This window comes from Aspergillus chevalieri, chromosome 7 (genome assembly GCF_016861735.1).
Source record: "Aspergillus chevalieri M1 DNA, chromosome 7, nearly complete sequence".
Lineage (NCBI taxonomy): Eukaryota > Fungi > Ascomycota > Eurotiomycetes > Eurotiales > Aspergillaceae > Aspergillus > Aspergillus chevalieri.
This window is the reverse complement of record NC_057368.1, coordinates 226654-247587: the sequence shown is the minus strand read 5'-3', so window position 1 is coordinate 247587 and position 20934 is coordinate 226654. Positions and strand designations below refer to the sequence as shown.

Sequence of the window (20934 nt, the reverse complement as noted above, 5' to 3'; positions counted from 1 at the left end):
CTTGTCCAGAGTACTTGTACTCCCGGCCATGTACATGTACCGCTGGGTACAATACCAGGGTCCCTGGTATTGGTCGGATAAAATGCGATTGCCCCTTCTCAAGACGAACAGAGTGCTTAGTGCTTCCAGCTACCAAGTTGGGATAACTGCATCGCTGCAAGAGTGCACTTATGATCTGCCGGTTAATTCCAGGAATCCTTCCTTCCTTCCCTGGGCTTAGCGCCAGAGACTAAGCCCAGGAATGCTGGATGATTTCATCCATGTACGAGGTGGTGTAACTGCTTGCAACGCTGTAGGGCCAATGCAAGTTGGAGAAACAGGTTCTGCTCACTACGGGAAAGAAAGATTCTTCGCTTCGATCCGAGCGTTACTGCAGACAAGTGATGGCGAGATGACGTATCCAGAATGTACACCTGAGGCTTTACCACGTGACCCCTCCGGCAAATCAGAGGGGCGGCGGAGGACAGTCGACCGACTGGCAGCGGCGGCAAATGGACTCTCAGACCGAAAGCCTTGATTGGGAAGCCCGTTTTCTTCTTCTTTTTTTCCTGCTGCCCCACTATATGTCTATCCGTACGGTATGTATCGCTGATGACAGGTTTGTACGGCGGACGGTCCAGGGAAACGGTATGGGATAGAGTACGGAAGAGTAGGGCAAGTGTCTTATCGGTGGCATCGCCGCCATAGGGTCCGCCGGTACGGAGTACAGAGCAATCAGTTGACTCCGATCGACCCAGGCCCAAATGATGACAATCCACGGGAAAATAGAATCCGTATGGTGTCGTTGGGGCCGATGACAAATGCCCCTTCCATCTCCATTGCCTACTCTGAGTTTCGGAGGGGTTATCGGCACGAGAGCAGAGGACGTAGAACGGAGGAGGGAGGAAAGTTCCCGGAACTGGCGAGTCCGTCTTTATATACAGAGGGGACTGTCTTATGAGGGCGGGATGATCTCCGTGTATCAGGGTACGTACATGTATCTGTATGCAATTCTGGCCGTGTACAAGTAGAGTGGTGTATTATTAGTGAAGCCGTGTGTTCCGCATAGGGAGTGTTGTCCTCCGATGCTGACTACCATGTACTTGTAGGGTACGGACAATACTTCTATTCTGTTACAGTAAGTATGGTGCTTTTCTCGTCCGAATCATCATCCCTGCAGTAATCTAGAAGCGGCGCCAGCTGAATATGCGCGGGGTCAGCAAACACTTACAGCATACAGATACAGCAACTCCGTACATAGGAGGCCTGGTCGACACTGGACATTCTCAGTACGTATAGAGATAGCGTCACTTCTGGTCCCGGTGGAGTATCCGCTGGAACCTTTGAAATCAGTATGACAGTGTCAGCGTTGGCGGTAATGGACTGAGAACACCATAATGTAGGAGTATAATCGAGAAAAGACAAAGCAATGAGCATCTACTTTTCAATTACTTTTATATCATTATCAGAAACCTAGATAATACCAAATGATATACTTATAGAGGACAGTAAGAGACCTCCGTAAGCGGCCCCACCCCTGCTGTTCGGCGTTAAAAAGTACACCTGCTCCGCCGGAACTGGTGGGAGACACTCAACCTCTCTTCTTCATTTCTTCATTTCCTCCCCTGATCTCTTCTCTCTCTATCTGTTATCCCATTTTCTGTTGGTTTTTATTCCATTGTCGATATACATACCAAAATGGCCAGCACAATCACACGGACTGACGAGCGCCAGAATGCTGGGTGAGTTTTTCCTCCTCTCTCTGACATCACTGCCCGCGGTGCACCTTCCTTCCTATCGCCAGAAATCTGCGACTCGAGTGCGATTCCTTGGGGATATTCGATCATGGACATCGTCGCTACTGCCTTGTTGTTTTGGGATTCTTGTTGAATTTTCGTTATCACTGTTTTCTTCTTGCTGCGTCGACTCGATATCCCGTCAAATTTCCTCATCGTCTGCCCCGCTGTTGAATTACCACCACTCCGTCCATTCAATCGCGCATCATGGCTAACCAGTGGATTGCCAACTTCAGCACCATTGAGCTCAAGGACAACACCGTCATTGTTGTCCTAGGTGCCTCGGGTGATCTGGCAAAGAAGAAGACTGTATGTCTACTCCCTACCCCTCATCCCCGCATGGGAGTCAATCAGACTGAAGATCACTAACGATATCCACAGTTCCCTGCTCTCTTTGGTCTCGTATGTGATTGAAACACCTACACCCAAAGGAACCCGACCTGACAGTCATTAACCTATTCGCAGTATCGCAACAAATTCCTCCCCAAGGACATCAAGATCGTTGGATATGCCCGGACAAAGATGGACCAGGAAGAATACCTTAAGCGTGTGCGATCCTACATCAAGGTCCCGACCAAGGAAATCGAAGAGCAGCTCGACAGCTTCTGCAAGCTCTGCACCTACGTTTCCGGTCAGTACGACCAGGACGACTCTTTCATCAACCTCAACAACCACCTCGATGAGGTCGAGAAAGGCCAGAAGGAGCAGCACAGAGTCTTCTACATGGCTCTGCCCCCCAGTGTTTTCATCACCGTCTCCGATCAACTGAAGCGCAACTGCTACCCGAAGAACGGTCTCGCCCGTATCATCGTACGTCGCTTTATCCCTCTCTTTCGCTAGGGTACGGTGGACACGGTTACTCATGATTCGTTTCCAATAGGTTGAGAAGCCCTTCGGTAAGGACCTGCAGAGTTCGCGCGACCTCCAAAAGGCCCTTGAGCCCAACTGGAAGGAAGAGGAGATCTTCCGTATCGACCACTACCTGGGTAAGGAGATGGTCAAGAACATTCTCATCATGCGCTTTGGCAACGAGTTCTTCAACGCCACCTGGAACCGTCACCACATCGACAACGTTCAGGTATGTTTGCAATGAGTATCGCAAGTCAGGGGCTCGTGCACTAATTCGTCACCAGATCACATTCAAGGAGCCATTTGGTACTGAGGGTCGTGGTGGTTACTTTGATGAATTCGGTATCATCCGTGATGTTATGCAGAACCGTATGTTCCATGCGCCAGCCTATCGATCAATAATTGAACAGCACTGACTCTGGATCAGACCTTCTGCAGGTGTTGACCTTGCTCGCTATGGAGCGCCCCATCTCCTTCTCCGCTGAGGATATCCGTGACGAGAAGGTTCGCGTCCTGCGTGCTATGGACGCGATTGAGCCCAAGAACGTCATCATCGGCCAGTACGGCAAGTCGCTTGACGGCAGCAAGCCCGCCTACAAGGAGGACGACACCGTCCCCAAGGAATCTCGTTGCCCGACCTTCTGTGCCATGGCCGCTTACATCAAGAATGAGCGGTGGGATGGTGTTCCCTTCATCATGAAGGCCGGAAAGGGTAAGTTCATAGTCTTCTCTCTAGCATGACCATTGCTAACTGGCTTCTAGCCCTCAACGAGCAGAAGACCGAGATCCGTATCCAGTTCCGTGACGTGACCTCCGGTATCTTCAAGGACATTCCTCGTAACGAGCTTGTCATCCGTGTGCAGCCCAACGAGTCGATCTACACCAAGATGAACTCCAAGCTGCCCGGTCTCTCCATGCAAACCGTTGTCACCGAGCTTGACCTCACCTACCGCCGCCGCTTCTCTGACCTTAAGATTCCCGAGGCTTACGAGTCGCTGATTCTCGACGCCCTCAAGGGTGACCACTCAAACTTTGTCCGTGACGACGAACTCGACGCCAGCTGGAGAATCTTCACTCCTCTCCTTCATTACCTTGACGACAACAAGGAGATCATCCCCATGGAATACCCCTACGGTATGTTTCGACTCGTGCTTTTAATGTTGACTGAACTGACAAAATTTAGGCTCTCGTGGCCCCGCTGTGCTCGATGACTTCACCGCATCGTTTGGATACAAGTTCAGCGACGCTGCTGGGTACCAGTGGCCTATGACCTCCGCTCCTAACCGACTGTAGAGGGAGTGCGACAACTAATGAAAAATGAAAAAACAAAAAGTAATGTCGATTACACGTTATTTCTCTTATGGCATGACGACGGAATCTGGGTCGATATGACGACAATGAAGGGCAGTTCTTTTCGAGGCTGGACGGCCGGGCAATGATATCTCTTTTTTCTTGTTTTATAAGCCAGTTTTTAGAAACGAACACGGAAGTTATGAACACTACAATCATTCCAAAAATAGATTAATGGCCTGAGGCATATATACTACTTTCGGAACGACGACGGACTATTTTAGCACGGCCAATCGGCAAGTCGGATTTGCTGACATAACGTGGTCAATTCTGAATGCAATTGTATAGACATTTGTCTGGATTATTGTATAAAATTGGATGAATTGAAGAGGTAGAAGTACTTTTATGACAACCACATGGCAACACCCTGTCAATCACCTTCCATGGCGGGTCGGATTGCTGCAGGGCACGAAATTAACAGCATCAAATGACGGCCCGGGGGCCCGCAGTTGCTCGTGGTGTTGTGTCTCGGCTCATCCTTTTTTCTCCCCTCAATTGTTCTACAGAGCGCCCTTTTGTGTCCTCCTGTCCTTCTTTTCTTCTTCTTCCTCCTTCCCTGACTAGCTGTTTCTCTCCTGCGACACCTATTGAAACGGTTGAAACAACAAGTCACTGCCTCTAATCTCCCGCAGATCTCTGCCTTGCGACGCACGTGGATGATTCTCGGCCGCGGCTGTGTTTTGCATAGCGATTTATCCTGCCTGCTGGCATTTGCATACTTCCAATTGATCCTTTATTTGCATCTCTCGATACTCGATCCTTCGACTTTCCGAATACAATTTCGTTCATCGTCGTTGTTCTCCGTCCAGCACCGCTCTCAGATCAACCAATATCGGATCTCCACATTCTAGGACCCTGAAAGCTCCGCAAAATCTGGAGAAGACCCCTCGTCATATACGCGAAACGGACATTGCGCACGAGACCACTACGATACCGCGAAATCGAGTGATATAAAGTGTTGGAAAACGGTTATACTAGGTGCATGCCGACACCCAGGGAAGGAAAATGCCGCAGGCTGCAAGATGGGTGGGCACGCCGTCCATCAAGGGACGGAATGAGTCCGCGCGGATGGCTCTGTTGACATTCAGTTTGTTGGGTTTACAGTGCGTATTCTGCCATTTGGGTTGTCTGGACGGAGTACTGGTGTGTCAAGGAAACGAGGCTGACTCCATTGCGACAGATTTACCTGGAGTATTGAGATGACATGTACGTCTTCGCCCATTCCACGCTTCCTGGTCCTATTCCCCTCTAACTGATGATTTCCCGGTAGACTGTACGCCGTACCTCCTGCAGCTCGGTCTCACCAAGTCCCGAACGTCGCTTGTGTGGATTGCCGGTCCTCTCTCGGGTTTGGTCATTCAGCCTCTCATTGGAGTTATCGCGGATCGATCTCGATCGAAATATGGAAGACGCAGGCCGTTTATGATTGTGGGTTCGTTCATTGTCGCTGCATGTCTGCTGTTGCTGGGGTGGACGTCGGAGATTGTCAACGCGTTCGTCAAGGATCCGGAGAAGGTATGTCTGGCTGAACTTTTGTTATCTGGATAGGACTGACGGCTAGCAGTCCCAGAGTGCTACGATAGCTCTTGCGGTTCTGAGTATCTATGCCGTTGACTTTGCGATCAACATCGGTAGGTTTTGAGCAGCTTCTTAGCTTGGAACGTTCTAACATCGCACAGTACAAGCATGCTGTCGCAGTCTGATTGTCGATACATTACCAATTCCATTACAGCAATCCGGATCAGCCTGGGGTACGTCTTACCTTGCAGACACAAGGACTAAGCTAATAACATGAAGCGGGCAGAATGTCAGCCATTGGACAGCTTGTTGGTTATGCTGTCGGCTCAATCGACACTGTTAGAATATTCGGTTCTCTAATCGGTGATACGCAATTCAAGCAGATGACGGTCATCGCGGCGCTCTTTCTGATCGGGTCTGTCCTGGTTACGTCCTATTCGGTGAAGGAGAGAATTTTGATCACAGCAAGGTAAGACTCATGACAAATTGATGTACGGCGCAGCTGACCCATAATAGGGATAGTGATGGCGAAGCAGGCGCCATGCAGGTGATCTCTCAACTCCTCAAGACCACCATGGAGCTCCCACCTCGCATTCAGGCTATCTGCTGGGCTCAATTTTGGGCATGGATTGGCTGGTTCCCGTTCCTCTTCTACAGTACCACGTGGGTTGGTGAGACGTACTTTCGGTATGAGGTGCCTAAAGGAACGACTCAATCGGACGACATTCTTGGCGAAGTCGGTCGCATTGGCAGTCTGTCGCTGGTTGTATTCTCATCCATCACGTTCATCGGATCCGTCATCTTGCCTTTCTGCGTCCAGTCTCCCGATCACAAACGATCGAGGTTTACTCCACGTCCACCACCAGGAGTCGCAGCGTTGCTAACGAAGATTACGGCAATTCGCCCCGACCTGCAAACGACTTGGTGGATGTCACATTTTGTCTTTGCGGTAACGATGATCATGGCGCCCTTTGCGCGATCTCGCGCCTTTGCAACAGCATTGGTAGCTGTGTGTGGTGTCCCATGGGCCGTGGCCTCCTGGGCGCCATTCGCGTTTATGGGCGTGGAAATCAACAAACTCGCCATGGATCCTTCTTTGACCGCGCGCTATTCCGGTGTCCAGATGATCACATCCTCTAGCATTCGCACAGGCAATTATGCAGATCCAAACACAGACACGGAAATGGACATACTCCGTCTCAACCACCACCATGATATGGACAGCGATTCAGACGATGAAGACCCAACGTCTAGCGTCCCATCTACCGGCGAACTGGCTGGAATCTACCTAGGTGTGCTAAACGTCTACACAACTCTCCCCCAATTCGTCGGCACCTTCATCAGCTGGATCGTCTTTAGCATCCTAGAACCAGCAAACGCCAAGCGCGACGACAACTCGCAGGAAGCAATGTGGATGAATCTAGATAAAAACTCGCCAAACGCTATCTCGGTGTGCTTGTTCATTGGCGCACTGAGTGCGTTGGTGGCTTCTGAAGCTACGAGAAGGATGAGATATGCGAGGTAGCGCGTGTTTTCCAGTCTTTTCTTTTTCTCGTTCGTCACGATGCATGTTATTCATCCATGATCTGTTGATACCCAATGAGTGCTGCAATCTATGGATATACGATAGTACTCCGTGTATATTACTAGCCCTAATATAATTATTACGTCAGTCTTCGGATGATATTCCATACACGCTTTACTACTCTCCGCCTAATTCAACTACATCCACATAACTAATTCAAAGAACCCAGAAATAAAATGTCCAAGCCAAAATTCCTCATCGTCCTAAGCTCCCAGGGCATGATCCCATCCAACCGCGCAACAACCGGCTGGTACCTGGTACTTCCCCTCCCTCCCTCGCCGTCAATCCATTTCCCATTCCCCAAAACACTAACGCAACGAAAAGTCCGAACTAGCCCACCCCTACACAATTCTCTCCCCGCATCTAGACTTAACAATCTCCTCCCCCCAAGGCGGCGAAGCACCTCTCGACCCTGCTTCCGCCAGCCAACAAATCCTAGAAACCGACCCCGTGGCGCGAGAGTTTCTAGAGCAGAATCGAGGTCTTTGGACGAGGACTGTTCCGTTACGGGAGGTTGTGAGCCGGGTTACGGAAGGGAAGTTTATGGGCGTGTTTTTTGTGGGTGGGCATGGGCGTATGTTGCTTTCCCCCGTTCCATTAGATCCGGATTGCATATGGCTCGTACGGGGTATAGAAATTGGAGGTTGGCTAACAAGGGATTATGAGAAGCGATGTATGATTTACCGACACATCCGTCTAATCTTGCTATATTGCAATCACTCGCCTCGACATTCACTCCCTATCCAAAAGTAATCGCGGCGGTATGCCACGGTCCCGCTGCATTGCTTAACGCTACCACGCCCGCCGGCATCCCATTACTTTCCGGTAGCACGGTAACCGGGTTCTCGAATGAAGAGGAGGAAATAGTAGGTATGCATAATGTGTTGCCGTTTGAGTTGCAGACGGAGCTTGAGCGGGTTACTGCTTCTGCTTCTGCTCCTGCTACTGCTCCTGGGGCAGGTAGAGGTGGAGGTAAGGGAGGGTATTTGAAAGCTGAGAAGGCGTGGGGGGAGAAAGTGGTTGTGTCGAAGAGCGCGGATACGGGGGCAGGCATGGGAGGTGCGTTTGTGGTTACGGGACAGAATCCGGCGAGTGCGGCGGGGGTTGCGAGAAGGGTTCTTGAGGTTTTGGGGTTGGGGTGATGGTGACTTGATATGAGTATTACTTGTATTACTTGTATTACTTGTATTACTTATTATAGGGTTGTGGAAAGTATAGATAAGAGTGGTTGGAGGGAAAGAACTTGTTGGCTAGACGCATAATCCAAATAACCACGAATAAATCAATTAAATCAGACAACAGAAGGGGAATCAATCAAACAAAGGAATTAAGTAAAGTGCATCACGGCGTATATCGGGAGTCCTCACACAGTGTATGTATAACTCGCCATGGGATATCTCGTTGTCACTCGAAACAAGAAATCAAATAAAGAAAGACAAGATAGCGCTTTCGTAGATGGCACGTCGCGTATCTGTACAACATCAAATCAAGTAGAATCGAAAAAAAGGATATCAGAGAGAAAAGAGGTGTTAAAGAATGAGAAGCTAACGCGCGGCTTCCATGTTTCTTGTCAATTCGGCAACTCGCGCTTTGATTCGAGCAGCACGGTGTTGATAATCTGGTTACAGTTAGCGATGATCAGTCATAATTCAAATGGTGTGCGCAACTTACTCTCCTCTTCACTGGTGTCACCATCATCTTCAGCAGCTCGTCTCGCCGCATTCTCGCGAATCTGCGCCCATCGATCTTTGATCTCGGGGTTAAACTGGTTGCCATTCGCCGTTCCCTTGGGGGTGGTCTCCTCCTGAGTCTTGCGGGGTTCCTCCGCCTCGTTCATCTCGGGCGAAACAGACTCCCTCTCCGGAATGCTCTCGGAAACGGGCGACACGGGAGATTCTGGGACAAAGGCAGGTTGTTCCACCAAAGGCCCCTGATCGAATCGTGAAAACTCCTGGTCCGCAGCAACCTGTTCTTTGGTGTTCACCCGGGAAAGGCTCTCCTGCTGCTCCGGTTCCGGCTTCGACTCTGGAGAACCGTTCTGTGCGGGACTCTCGGCCTTGGGAGTGGACTCGCGCTCGGTTTCTGTGATCTCGACAACCTCTGGCGTCGCTGGCTTTTCTGGCGCTGCTGGAGTCGTGCCAGGAACGGGCTTCTTCTTCAAAACAGAGGGCCCGTTGGGCACTGGACGGCTGACTGGTACCTGGGACTCTTTGGCTTTGCTTTCCAGAGCCGCCCGCGCAGCAGCAACAGCAGAAGTCTCTGCGCCGGTTGGCTTCATCGGGGGCTTCATCTCAGTGTCGTTCTTCTTCTTTGCGAACATGCTCTTGAAGCCCGTGGCAACAGGCTTCTTCTTCAGCTTCCTACTGGAATCTGTGGAATCTATGGATGCCTTGGGCTGCGATTCAGAGCCAGATCGCTCCACTGCAACGCTGGCAATACTGCCTGGCCGGCTGGTGCTAGGTTGGTCTGCAGCGACCGCATTGCTCTTGATAGAAGCTGGGGCAGCAGGAGAGCTTGGCATCGGAGTGGTGTCTTCTTCGGGAATGGGTTCAGGGATTTGGCTGGGAGCCAGCGACACCGGTGTGCTGGGTTCGTTCACCGTCTGAGGTTTCAAATTTTCCACAGACGCCCCCTTGCCGGCATTGCTGTCGCCCAAATAAGCAGTGCGAAAAGCATTCCTATCCGCATGCTTATCGTAGTTCTTGGCCCACTTCATGGCCTGAGAGGCCTCATTCATAATAGAAGGCTGCAGAGTCATAACGGAGTTTGTCTTGGCCGATTTGGCTGCGTCGGAGCTGTCGACCTTGGTCGTGTTGGCATTTTCCTCCTGTGTCTGATCGCGATGCTTCCTTTGCAAAGCAGCCGCAGCGGCTTGAATCCGGGCGTGTTGGTCAGGGCCAATGCTGGTTTTGCTTTGGGGAGCTGGGTTATCAGTCCGCTTGTATGGCTCTCCTACCGGGGTCACCTTTTTGGCCGAAGACCTGCGACGGCCGAGTTTGCCCATGCGCGTCGATAGTCCGAAGAACCGTTTCTTCTCCACAATGTAGGCACCCGCATCAGGCTCCGGAGCCGCACCCCTGACTTGTTCCTCGAGAACGAGCCACTTAGCCCCGTGAATGACGGTTTCGATCAACGCGCAGCGGCCAAAGACAGCTTTGCGGGTGGCCGGTTCCTCGCCTGCCAGACTGCTGATCCAAACCCACCAGAACGAATCGTCCAGTTCCAGAGTGGCGATGCTGGCCAGCTCGCCCGGTTCAAGGTCTGGCTCCGACTCCAACGTTCTCTTGTGGGACTGTGAACTCATCCCTCGTCCCGTCGAGAGCGGCGGCAGGACTTTATCCGGAGGCAGGAGCAAAGGTGCCACAGGGGCCTTGAGGATGTTCTCATCTCCCGAGAAGCCAGAGGACATGAAATCAGCCCACGAAGGGGTCGTTGGACGACCAAGGTCTCCTCCGCTGGACTGGGGAGCGGATTTCAGACTATTGCCAAACTCGTGCTGGACCGTGTTGTCTTCGAGATCCGATTCCAGAGTGTTGCCGAATCCGATGTCTTCGAAGCGGGACCATGACTCGTCCTGGTTGGGGGAGGTCTTCTCTTTCGAGACTTCAGCCTGGTTGGTCGAGGCGATGCATTTCAGCACGCGAAGGCACTCGTCCGTGAGGGCCCGAATGGGGTCTTCATACCCAGAGAATTCCTGCAGATGGCGATCGCTGTCCCGATACTCGAAGTTCTTCGCACGTCGCAGAAGAGCAAATGGGGTGGGGGAGACAGTATCAACGATCATGACGACCTTAGTGGTCGTCATCTGAAGAAGTGTGGGTGTCTCAGGCGGGTATTCTGTCGCTTGAACCAGTGACTGGAGGGCAATTGGCAATGTCGCTATTCCACTCATGCCACGCGGCAAATCGGGGGAGATCGAGCGGAGATAGGCAAAAAACAGATGGCTTGTGGCGTCCGCGGCACTAGACACGAAGTTTAGTATCCAACGTCGATCAATTAAACCAGGAGTTTGGGAAGACATACGAAGCCCAGTTCTTGTAGGCAGCTTCAAAGCCATTGCCTGTGTCCATGTGCTCAAAAGCCCACCACCCAGCATATCTCGATAGCTTCCGCCCACCCAATCCATTGGACTTGCCGTGTGCTGCAATAGCAGTCAAGAGGTCAAAGAAATCGAAGATAATCTTGCTTCGTGCGTCCGAGTCGATGCTAATAGGGATGAAAGTGGAAAAGGCATCTCGAGCAAGTTGTGAATCTAGAGACGAATATGTCAGCGCAGCTCCTCGCAAGTGCCATACCCGTAGATGGAGGCGTACCTTGTTCGCCAACCTTGAACAATTCGTATGCTTCCCAAGTAACGACTCCGCCAGGGAGTCTGCTCCAGCACCATTTCAACACGCTGCAGAGGATCATAGGGTCCGTGAGGCGTAGCTCCTGTGCCAAATCATCACCATTTACGGGCGAGCCTCGTGCCTGAGAATTATTGAAGTAATTGCGAATAAACGAACGAGCGGTAGTAGCATCAGAACTGGGACGGTAGGGCAACAGCAAGAACGGGGTGTCGAGAGCTATCAGGCAAGGAAGACGTTAGTGATCAGCGTAGCCGAGGAATGCGCATGTCATGCAGATAACTCTAAGGAAAAAAGGGGGAGGGGATAACTCCGATGTCAGCAAGCCACCAACATACCTCGTGCCTTCAATTCGTGCGTGCATCCTCGTAGAAGCTCTTGCACCTCCTCCGGAGCAACCTCTGTGCGCTGCCATGCGTCAGTCCAGGTGGGTTTTGCGGGCGTGGTGATGTTCTCGGGCACGGGGGTTTTGGCGGCCTTCTTCGCAGCGCTGGACTCTTTGCCCCGGAAGACGCGGGTGAAAAATGGCATTCTTTCGTGCGAGACAGTGGAGGAGGGGTCGATATCTTCTGGTAAGACAAGGAAAAGATTGAATCGGGTAGAAAATTAATTATTATGGCTGTCAAGGGTATTAGATCGAGGGGCGTGGATGGATGCAACAGTGAACCGTGCGACGAGGCGGTCTTTCCAAGGCAATGATATTGACTGTAATAATGATGCACATAAATCAGGTAGTAGAAGAATAGAAGTGAAAAAAGAGACCCAGGTGTCCCACGAGGGTCACCTGCAAGGCCTCTAGGGCGCCGAAAAAAAGAGATCACACAGCAGCAACGGTCCGACGCGGGGTATAGCGGTTGGTATTAAAATGGATAGTATTAAACAGTGAGAGGCCACTGGTATAAAGAAGACATATAATAATCACTGAAAACTAAGAGAAAATCGAAGAGGAAAGGACGATGGAAGAGGTTGAGGAGGAAAGAAGAAAGAAAGAGAAGAGCGCCAGTTGCCCGTTTCAGGGGTAATATTATCTAGTAGACAAACACCCTAAACCGGGCTATGGTTCAAGACCCGATTTAGTGTCAATTGACTTGAATTGACAAGATCATTATGATCCGTTGAATGCTGGCATCATTATTATTTCACTCTTATCAAAATTGGATATCGTAGTATACGGAGTACGGAGTTCTGGTAGGGATGGACAACCATGCTGTATGCGGGAACATGCAGTTAGCCTTATACAATATTCAGTGTTATTCCTCTACGGAGTACAAGATACTCTGACAACTACTCTGTACTGGTATGTTTATGTATCGATTTCTGACCGCATCTCATCGAAATCGCTTCATCCACCTGCAAACGAGACACATCCAAATCGGTCCGTGATGGGTCACACGCGCTAACCGCGCTGAACAGCATAGAGTGCTTTACTCTGTACACAGTACTCTGCATTACTGCTCAGTAATACTATTACTAGTACCACGTCTACAGGGGTTGTAACGGGCTTGACGCAGTCCCTTGGTTTTCTTTTTTTTTTTTCTTTTCAAAGCTGGACTCGGAGAATGCTGGTCAAGACTAATGACCAGGATCTGTGCCATTCCAAGCAACTTAACAAGCTTATATCATACCCGATTGGACGTACAAGGAACGCCAACAAACAATGGAATTTCCATTATCGTGCTGACGCAGCGTGTCCTCTTTGTGATAAAGAGCTGCGAGCTGAAGTTGATCATCCCCTGCATCTTTTCCGGCCATTTAAAAACCCTCAGGCCCCTCGATTGGCGTTATTGTTCGATGATGACGACAAGACAGAACCCGACATAAAACATTTTTAACATTTGGCGATACAAGATGACCACCAGCAGCAAAACCGGTGAGTATATTTGATATCTTATATCTTCTAACACCTACCCTAACTCTTCCCCAAACACTATATCGTTCCAACGGATCCCTTCACAAACAAAATCAGCTCGAAAACGGCGAGACCTTTGTCTTCAAGCCGGCACGCGATGAAGATCCAGATGAAGAGCAACCCGCAAACGTGCCTGAGACTGAAGTAGCTGTATAAAACATATTCAAGCGCTTCCAGGGTTGCTATGGGATTGTGACCTTGCGTGGTGAGGTGGGATTTCTCATCGAGAGCCGCGGTCGAAGAATGTTTGAATACCCCCCTCAGGAAGACAAGAACGCGAAATCCATCCTCTTCTTACGAGGTATGCGTGCTATGGAGAGGTGCATGGCCGCAGGACTTGTACACCCTGACTCCCACTTCCGGAATATTATCTACGATCCTGTTACTCTGCAATTGACAAGCATCGACATTGAGGGATACACCAGCGAAAAGCCACAGGATATATCCATGGATGCAAGTCTCTCTAAGTGGTTCGGATACAGCGACCTCCAGCTTCTGGTGGGGATTGACCTCCATAATCAGCGTTCTGGTAGAACGACCTTGCGAACTGGAACTATATCTCCTTGTCTTGCATTTCTGTTTCTGCTTGATGAAGAAAATGCTCGAAATATTCGCGGCGTAAATCTCATGGTAGAAGAAATAGCCCTATACTATCTACCGCCATCGTGTACTCTCTCTTCAGAATCCGAAGACTGACCGTTGACAAATGTTGAGTTTGCCAATAGCCTCCGAGTGCATGAGATTTCTTCGAAGGGAGTACAAAAGGAAATAATCCTTTGCCGATCATCACATCCAGGCCGTCACCTTCAGATCCAAGCCTTAACAGATGGCTTGGAATATGGCGCAGCGTATGGATGGGTTTGCGCGCTGTTTCCATTGTCGTGTATGTTCATCCACTGAGCAGGATTGTCGACGCCGAGAATATTGTCGAGCGGGAAATGGATACAAACCAGTCTGAGGCCATCGAACAGGACGACGATGGGTGCCTGAAAGTGATAAGCATACCTATTGGCTTTGCTCAGTAGCACAAATATATATCTATATATAGAGGAAGAGACAGAGAGTCACGTACGCTCTGGCCTCCCTTGAAATATCCCAATCAGGCTCCAAACCAGTCATTAGGCCATCCTAGACTTCGAGATGAAGACATCCGAGTCCTTTCGTTTGGGCTGCCAGACCTTGGCATCTTTGTGGTTGATATCTTCTTTGTCGCTGTTATAGACAAAGGCAAAACCGGCTGTAACGTCCAAGGCTCCCCGGTGTTCTTTGTAGATCCTATTCAGACCGGAGACTTTCTCGAACACGTGTATAGGCCGATTCGGCGGGCGCATTTCCTGCTTGTAGGGAGAGGGCCCGCAGACTATCCAAGATCCAAGGTACTGCATCAGTTTCGCATGCTCTCGTGACTTCGAGCTTTCTGCGCAAGTTGAAAGCAACGGGTGGGGGCAGTGCTGAAGGCACACAGTTTAGTCTATTGACAAGGAATGGATGATTGATGATGATCGGGAAGCATTGCGATCGAAGGCTCCATAGAAATCTGGCATATGCTTGGTTGTAGCTCTATATGAAGGAGTGAGTACAATGTTGGGCCGAAAGAAAGACATTTGAAGTAGAAGTCCGAATAGCGCCATAGTGAGTAGAGTTCGGAAAGGAAGTAGTGCCGTATTAGATATTTGTGTTAGATATGCAGTGATTGATGGTGCCAAAATTGACCGAGAAGTTCTGATTTATATAGACACAGATACGACGAAGAGAAGCATATTAGATTGCTATTTAGGCAAAATCATACTCAGAAGCCCCTCGCTGATGTGTGACAGCATCATTGGCTTCCGCAGGGCTTAGGGAGAAAAGGCACATGCTTACGCTGTGATGCTTAAAGGTATTTCGGAACCTTTGGAGAATAATATTCATATTCTAACCTGGACCGGGGACCGGGGGTAATTTATGCACCGCACTTACTATAGATTTCAGATGTATCGGATGGGTCGGACGCGTGAGAGCTCACATATAACTGGCTGGTTATTAATAGTCGGTAATGTAAGCGAGCGGCAATGGCGGCAGTAGACTTCCCTTTTCCACCTCACTCGATCCTAATCTTCCAATTCTCTCGTCCTGTTTTCTTTCTATCTTTAGAACCGTCTAATCGACACTCCCGCGTATCGCCCAAACCGTTGGTTTTCTCTCGCTCGCTTTTCGTTCTGTGTTTCCCCATCCAGGATTAACTTTCTTTGGGGGATCTTATCGGTTGTTTGCTCTTTGTCTCGTGTCAGATTTTTTTTTTCTACACCCGTTCACTCGCCTAAAGAATAATAATAAAATTCCTTATCGGCGCCTTACCTCCCCCCACCCCCTTCTCGCTTGTCATCTCATAACACCAACTGCCCTTTTCAACTACGCGCCGACGGCCTCGGAACTCACCATCCCCAATCAAAACCTGCCAGATCAGTAGAACGGCATTTGTGTTGCATCCCCGCTTGGTCGACGCCTGATTCCGAGTCTTCCCCCTGGTTCTTTCAGCCTCATTCTCCATGGGTCGGAGAAAGATTGAGATCAAGGCGATCAAGGATGATCGCAACCGCTCAGTGTGCGTCTTATGTTTTTTCCAGACAGTCTGACATAGGCTGATGTTCTCTATCTAGTACCTTTCTGAAACGGAAAGGCGGTCTTTTCAAAAAAGCGCACGAACTCGCCGTCCTCTGTTCCGTCGACGTCGCGGTCATCATTTTCGGTCACAACAAGAAGCTGTACGAGTTCTCATCATGTGATATGCGTGAGACTTTAGGCCGTTATCAATATGTGCGTTTGCTCTTTAATCACAATTACGCCATGTGGGCGATGTGCTGACCACGCCTTGCTTGTAGTTTGGACCTCCCCACGAACACAAAGGACCGGAAGATTTTGCAGGCAGACGCGATGACGATGACGAAGAAGACGAGACCACACCCGCCCCTGACGAGGCTCAGCAAACACAACAGACCCATCAAGGCCCTCCTCCCATGGCCCCGCCTCACATCCCCAGTCATCCTGGGTTTCAGCACGTAAATCATGCGCCGTCTGCTTCTCCTCCAATTTCGAATGGTATGCCATTCGCCCCTCGTCATGGTACCCCGCAGCCTCAGGTGGTCTCGCGTCCATCATCAAGGAATCATATTCGACGAGTCAGCTCCAATCTCGCGCCTCACCAGCATGCGACGCCACCCCCTGCACCACCGCCCGCACCGCAAAATGGTTTTCCATACATGCCCAACCCGATGTACAATCCCAGCGCGCACCCAAATATGACACAACATCCTCACCGTCCCGCCCCGTTCCCACATTTCGGCCATCCGCCTGTCACTCACCACCAAACACCTCCTCCGCAGCCTCCGCATCAATCCTTGACGCCGCAAACCATGCCAACGCATACGATGCCATCCCAGTCAATACCACAACACCCTATGGCCCCTCCTCATGCACACCCATTTGCGCAACCACCACCTCCAATGACGCTTTCCCATCCGCCAGTGCCGCAGGTTGCGCACGCATACATACATGATCAGGGGAGGAGTTCAATGCCGCCTGCATTTACGTCAGAAACGCCGCAACCGCAACCTGCTCCGCCTCGTACGGTGTCACTTCCTGATGCATCTGCCGCCGATCAAGTAAAGCCGGAGGAGGATCCGTCACCTCCGACACACCAACGCTCGCTTTCGTCCAAATCTCGCAGTATCTTTACGCCAATTGATGATCGCGGATCGGTGCTTGCTCGCCATTTTGGGGTAGGCCCACCAAACGAGCCGCCGCGCGAAGATAGTCATGTGAAATCGGAGTCGACAAAAGAGGATGCGAATGACGAGTCTACAACTCCTGTGATTCCTCCACCGCCTCCACCGCGAGTTGTGACGGAGGCATCACGGACTCAGTCAATCTCGTCTGTTTCCAGTGACATCAAGCCACCAACGCGGACAAACAGTGTCCAGTCGAAACGACCGCAGCTGAAGGTGCAAATTCCAAGCGAAAATTCCGATCGGGACACCGCTACGGCAGATTCATCTTCTCGCGACTCAGCTGGTAAAGCTCTAACACCTGCCAAAGCAAACCTAGAGACGAATCATTCAGGGGTTGTTCTACCACCCCCGTCACCTTCGGCCGGTGCTATTCTCAGCGCCGGGGCACAAGGGCCTCCAAATCCATTTGCAAGGCCACCGCCGCCTGGGACCGCGACCCAGAATAACAGCGCATACGCAAATAATAATAATATCGAGACTCCTATTTCTGCCTTACCAAGTCGTTTTGTTTCCGATGCTCTTCTACCGTCGCCGTCCAGCTTCTTCCCAGAATGGGGGTTTGGCCGATCAGGTCCGGATACCAACATGCTACCAAGTCCTCTGACCTTCCCGACACCGGCAGCCCAGACAGGTCCAGGCTTTGCTCGCGAAGACGAACAGGACAGAAAGCGTAAAACCCCGGATAGTGGACCATCTGGAGAGGGGGCGTCCAAGAAGACAAAAACGTAATTCCGTCGTTGCCTTGTTTTGATTGCTGTCGCATTATCGTCTTGATTCGCTTGTCGTGGCATTTGATGGCGTTTCCTGGGCCTGTGCTTTGGGTGTGTTGTTTTCAATTGTTGATTTGCAATTTATCACTCTTTGAATTTTTTTCTTTTTGTTTAGGACCATCTGCAAAGTGGTTTTTACCAGACTATACCCTGATCTCTTATCTGTCAATCTACCTCGATCTTCATCCTTTGAGATGAATCATCTACACTCTCATTTCTGGTAATTTTCTTTTCCTAACTTTTCTTCGGGTTTCTATTTTTTAACATCGCCTTTCTTTACATACTGGTTGGCACAACGTGCAAGAAGCATGCATGTGTGAACTTCAGGATAATCTTTCTTTCGTTTCTTCCCCCCACCTTTCTTTTTTTTTTTTTTTGTCCGTTGGTACTTTAGAAGACATGGATGTGGCTGTCATTATTATGGATATAATGTATATAAAGGGGTTTAACAATGCATTGCTTGCATAGCAACAACCTTAACCTTGAATTTACTTGCAGAGTATGCATGCCAAGAGCGCCATATTCGACATGGAACTTTTGACAATTATATTGGATGGCATATGGGATTATATACAAGAAACAACTTTTCTAACCCAGACCCAACCACTAGTATCTACCACGCCAGCGCGGCAACACAACACACGACACAACATTACGTTAAAATTTTCCAAGCTTAAACTTAAGCACCCCCCTTCTCCACAGCAGACCCATCCTTCCCCTTCTTCGCCCGCTCAGCAGCGAGAATCTCCTGTCTGGCGCGCTCCTGCTCCTCCAACCCGGTCTTCGCAAACGTATGCGCCTTGCTCAGCGTCACGGGCCGGATGAAGAAACTGACAATGAGCGCGAACCCGATAACGGCCGTGTAGAAGATCCACAGACGACTGAGGACGTAAGTAAACGTTTCAAGCACGGCGCGTTCTTGTTCCGGTCCCAGACTCGCGATGAGAGACTTGGACGAGCCGGAGAACGAGTTGGCGAGTTTCTGCGCAGTTTCGGAGCCTACTTTCCCGGAGAGCGAAGCAGTTTGTTTTCCTAGGACGTTCTGGTAGACGACTGTTCCCAGGACAACGGCCATGGAGGCGGAGGCTTGGCGGATGAAGTTGAAGGTTGCTGTTGCGGTTGCGACGTCTGCGCGGTGGATGTTTGCTTGCAGACCGACGAGGGGGGATTGGAAGATCGGGCCGACGCCGATACCTGCGATAATCTGGTAGATGATTATGCGCGGCCAGGAGGCGTAGGGTTGCAGGTTGATGAAGAGGCCGTAGCCGAGGGTCATAAAGACGAGGCCTGCGACGATGAGTTCGCGGTAGCGGCCTGTAATTTTGATGATTGCGCCTGTGGCGATGGAGGTGAAGGAGAGAGAGAGACAGAGGGGGAGAACGTAGACGCCGGAGAGGATCGGGGAGGCTTGGAGGACGGTTTGGAAGTAGAGTGGCAGGTAGTAGTTTCCGGCGATGAAGGAGAAGGCGTGGCAGAAGTTGACGGTGAGGATGAGGACGTTGTGCCAGTTGTTGAAGAGGCGGAGGGGAATGATGGGGTACTTGGCGAGTTTCCATTCGTTCAGCATGGCGACGACCCAGGTTACCACGCCGAAGATGATTAGGCAGATGACGGTGGGGGAGGTCCAGGGGTAGTCGATGCCGCCGAATTCGAGGCCGAAGAGGAACATGAGGGTTCCGCCGATGATGAGGAGTACGCCTGCCCAGTCGATGCTGCGGATACCGGCCATGAATGGCGTCTTGGGGGATTCGATCTTGAGGAAGAAGAAGAGCGCCACGAACGAGACACCGCCAACAGGCAGGTTCAGCCAGAAGCACCATCGCCAGGTCACGCTGGTGGTGAAGGCGCCTCCGATGATGGGTCCGAGAGCACCGGCAATAGCCCAAATGGCACCAAAGATACCGTAGTACATAGGGCGTTGTCTGACACTGAACAGATCCGACACGGAAATGTTGGTCAAGACAACGATTCCACCACCACCAATACCCTGAATCGCACGTCCAGCCAACATCATCGCCAGATTAGTAGACAGGGCGCAGATCAAACTAGCGATCAAGAAAATGAAGTTGGCCAGCAGAATGACGTATCTTCTGCCCCAGATATCACTGACTTTGCCCCATAGGGGGATACACGATGCATTGGCAAGGAGATACGACGAAGCCATCCATGAGTAGCCACTTTCACTGGCACCGAAATAAGCTGCCATAACGGGGAGTGCGGTGGAAACGATGGTCTAAACCGTTAGCATTTCTTGGGAACAGTCATATGTGATGTAGGGTAACGCACCATATCCAACGCAGCCAGAAATAGTGCCAACTAGATCCAAGTCGCGTCAGTCATCACATCTCCCTCATTCTCTCTCTCGAAAACGGAGAACATACACAAAGCGCCGTCATGATAACCGCAATCTGCTTGGTCCCCAACTGATTCGACTGCGACTGTGTCCGATCCAGCGGAGCACCGTCACCATTTGCATTCTCATCGCCATTAACCGGCGTGTCTGGGGGCGATCCACCCTCCTGGCCTTGCAGCTTTTCCTGCTCTCCTCGACGAAACGGAGTGGTGGACATATCAGTCGGAGTGGAGGGTGCGGAGGTCTGTCTCGACGAGCATACTTCGGTATGCGACTGGGCGAAGGCGGGTTTGTTAAAGGTAAAGTCGGACAAAGAGTGGTTGCCTTCTCTCGAGGGTGGGAGTCCTGACATTATGGATTATTGACCCGATCGAGGGAGTCACTATGTTGGACTTGTGAGTAAAGAATGAAAAGAAAGGGGCGTGACTCGAATTCTTCCGTTTGGAGGCGAACTCGGAGTTTTGGTTATCGCCGAGGAAGACGTTTGCAGTGGAGAAGTCCGGCTTGCTCACGGCGTCTTCCGACGGTAGGGTACAATTTATGTAGTTAAACGAATGTATCAAATGTGTGAGTGAGTGTGAGGAGGTATGCTATTAGAGGGAAGAGCTAATTATATCTTGGCCTCGCATCGTCTACCGCCAGGATCGTCTACTGCACTAATAACGCGTGATCGCCAGGAGAAGCGCCGAGTGGGATGCCATGTTGCTGGCGC

The 20934-nt window shown here is 50.7% G+C and overlaps 6 protein-coding genes across 6 annotated transcripts; 4 read left to right on the top strand and 2 right to left on the bottom strand.

The window, feature by feature from the left end:
• Positions 1 to 1677: 1677 nt before the first annotated feature.
• On the top strand, positions 1678 to 3917 carry ZWF1 (glucose-6-phosphate dehydrogenase; the record flags this gene model as incomplete). The annotated part of the gene is made up of 9 exons (XM_043282370.1): positions 1678 to 1721; positions 2012 to 2084; positions 2157 to 2177; positions 2241 to 2585; positions 2656 to 2853; positions 2909 to 2993; positions 3052 to 3336; positions 3387 to 3758; positions 3808 to 3917. 9 exons carry the CDS (start codon positions 1678 to 1680, stop codon positions 3915 to 3917), a joined length of 1533 nt encoding a protein of 510 aa, XP_043139756.1.
• A 1062-nt stretch (positions 3918 to 4979) lies between these two features.
• Positions 4980 to 7017, top strand: ACHE_70076A (putative sucrose transporter; the record flags this gene model as incomplete). The annotated part of the gene is made up of 7 exons (XM_043282369.1): positions 4980 to 5077; positions 5155 to 5180; positions 5245 to 5489; positions 5539 to 5605; positions 5654 to 5725; positions 5772 to 5961; positions 6009 to 7017. 7 exons carry the CDS (start codon positions 4980 to 4982, stop codon positions 7015 to 7017), a joined length of 1707 nt encoding a protein of 568 aa, XP_043139755.1.
• A 236-nt stretch (positions 7018 to 7253) lies between these two features.
• Positions 7254 to 8219, top strand: ACHE_70075A (ThiJ/PfpI family protein; the record flags this gene model as incomplete). The annotated part of the gene is made up of 3 exons (XM_043282368.1): positions 7254 to 7334; positions 7402 to 7651; positions 7747 to 8219. 3 exons carry the CDS (start codon positions 7254 to 7256, stop codon positions 8217 to 8219), a joined length of 804 nt encoding a protein of 267 aa, XP_043139754.1.
• Positions 8220 to 8621: 402 nt separating this feature from the next.
• Positions 8622 to 11954, bottom strand: ACHE_70074S (uncharacterized protein; the record flags this gene model as incomplete). Its single annotated transcript, XM_043282367.1, has 5 exons — positions 8622 to 8695; positions 8749 to 11039; positions 11101 to 11329; positions 11391 to 11642; positions 11762 to 11954. The coding sequence occupies 5 exons, from the start codon at positions 11952 to 11954 to the stop codon at positions 8622 to 8624; spliced, it is 3039 nt and encodes a 1012-aa protein (XP_043139753.1).
• A 3906-nt stretch (positions 11955 to 15860) lies between these two features.
• Positions 15861 to 17828, top strand: rlmA (SRF-type transcription factor RlmA; the record flags this gene model as incomplete). Its single annotated transcript, XM_043282366.1, has 3 exons — positions 15861 to 15916; positions 15972 to 16128; positions 16194 to 17828. The coding sequence occupies 3 exons, from the start codon at positions 15861 to 15863 to the stop codon at positions 17826 to 17828; spliced, it is 1848 nt and encodes a 615-aa protein (XP_043139752.1).
• Positions 17829 to 18548: 720 nt separating this feature from the next.
• Positions 18549 to 20574, bottom strand: ACHE_70072S (MDR family MFS transporter; the record flags this gene model as incomplete). Its single annotated transcript, XM_043282365.1, has 3 exons — positions 18549 to 20102; positions 20156 to 20185; positions 20251 to 20574. 3 exons carry the CDS (start codon positions 20572 to 20574, stop codon positions 18549 to 18551), a joined length of 1908 nt encoding a protein of 635 aa, XP_043139751.1.
• Positions 20575 to 20934: the final 360 nt, after the last annotated feature.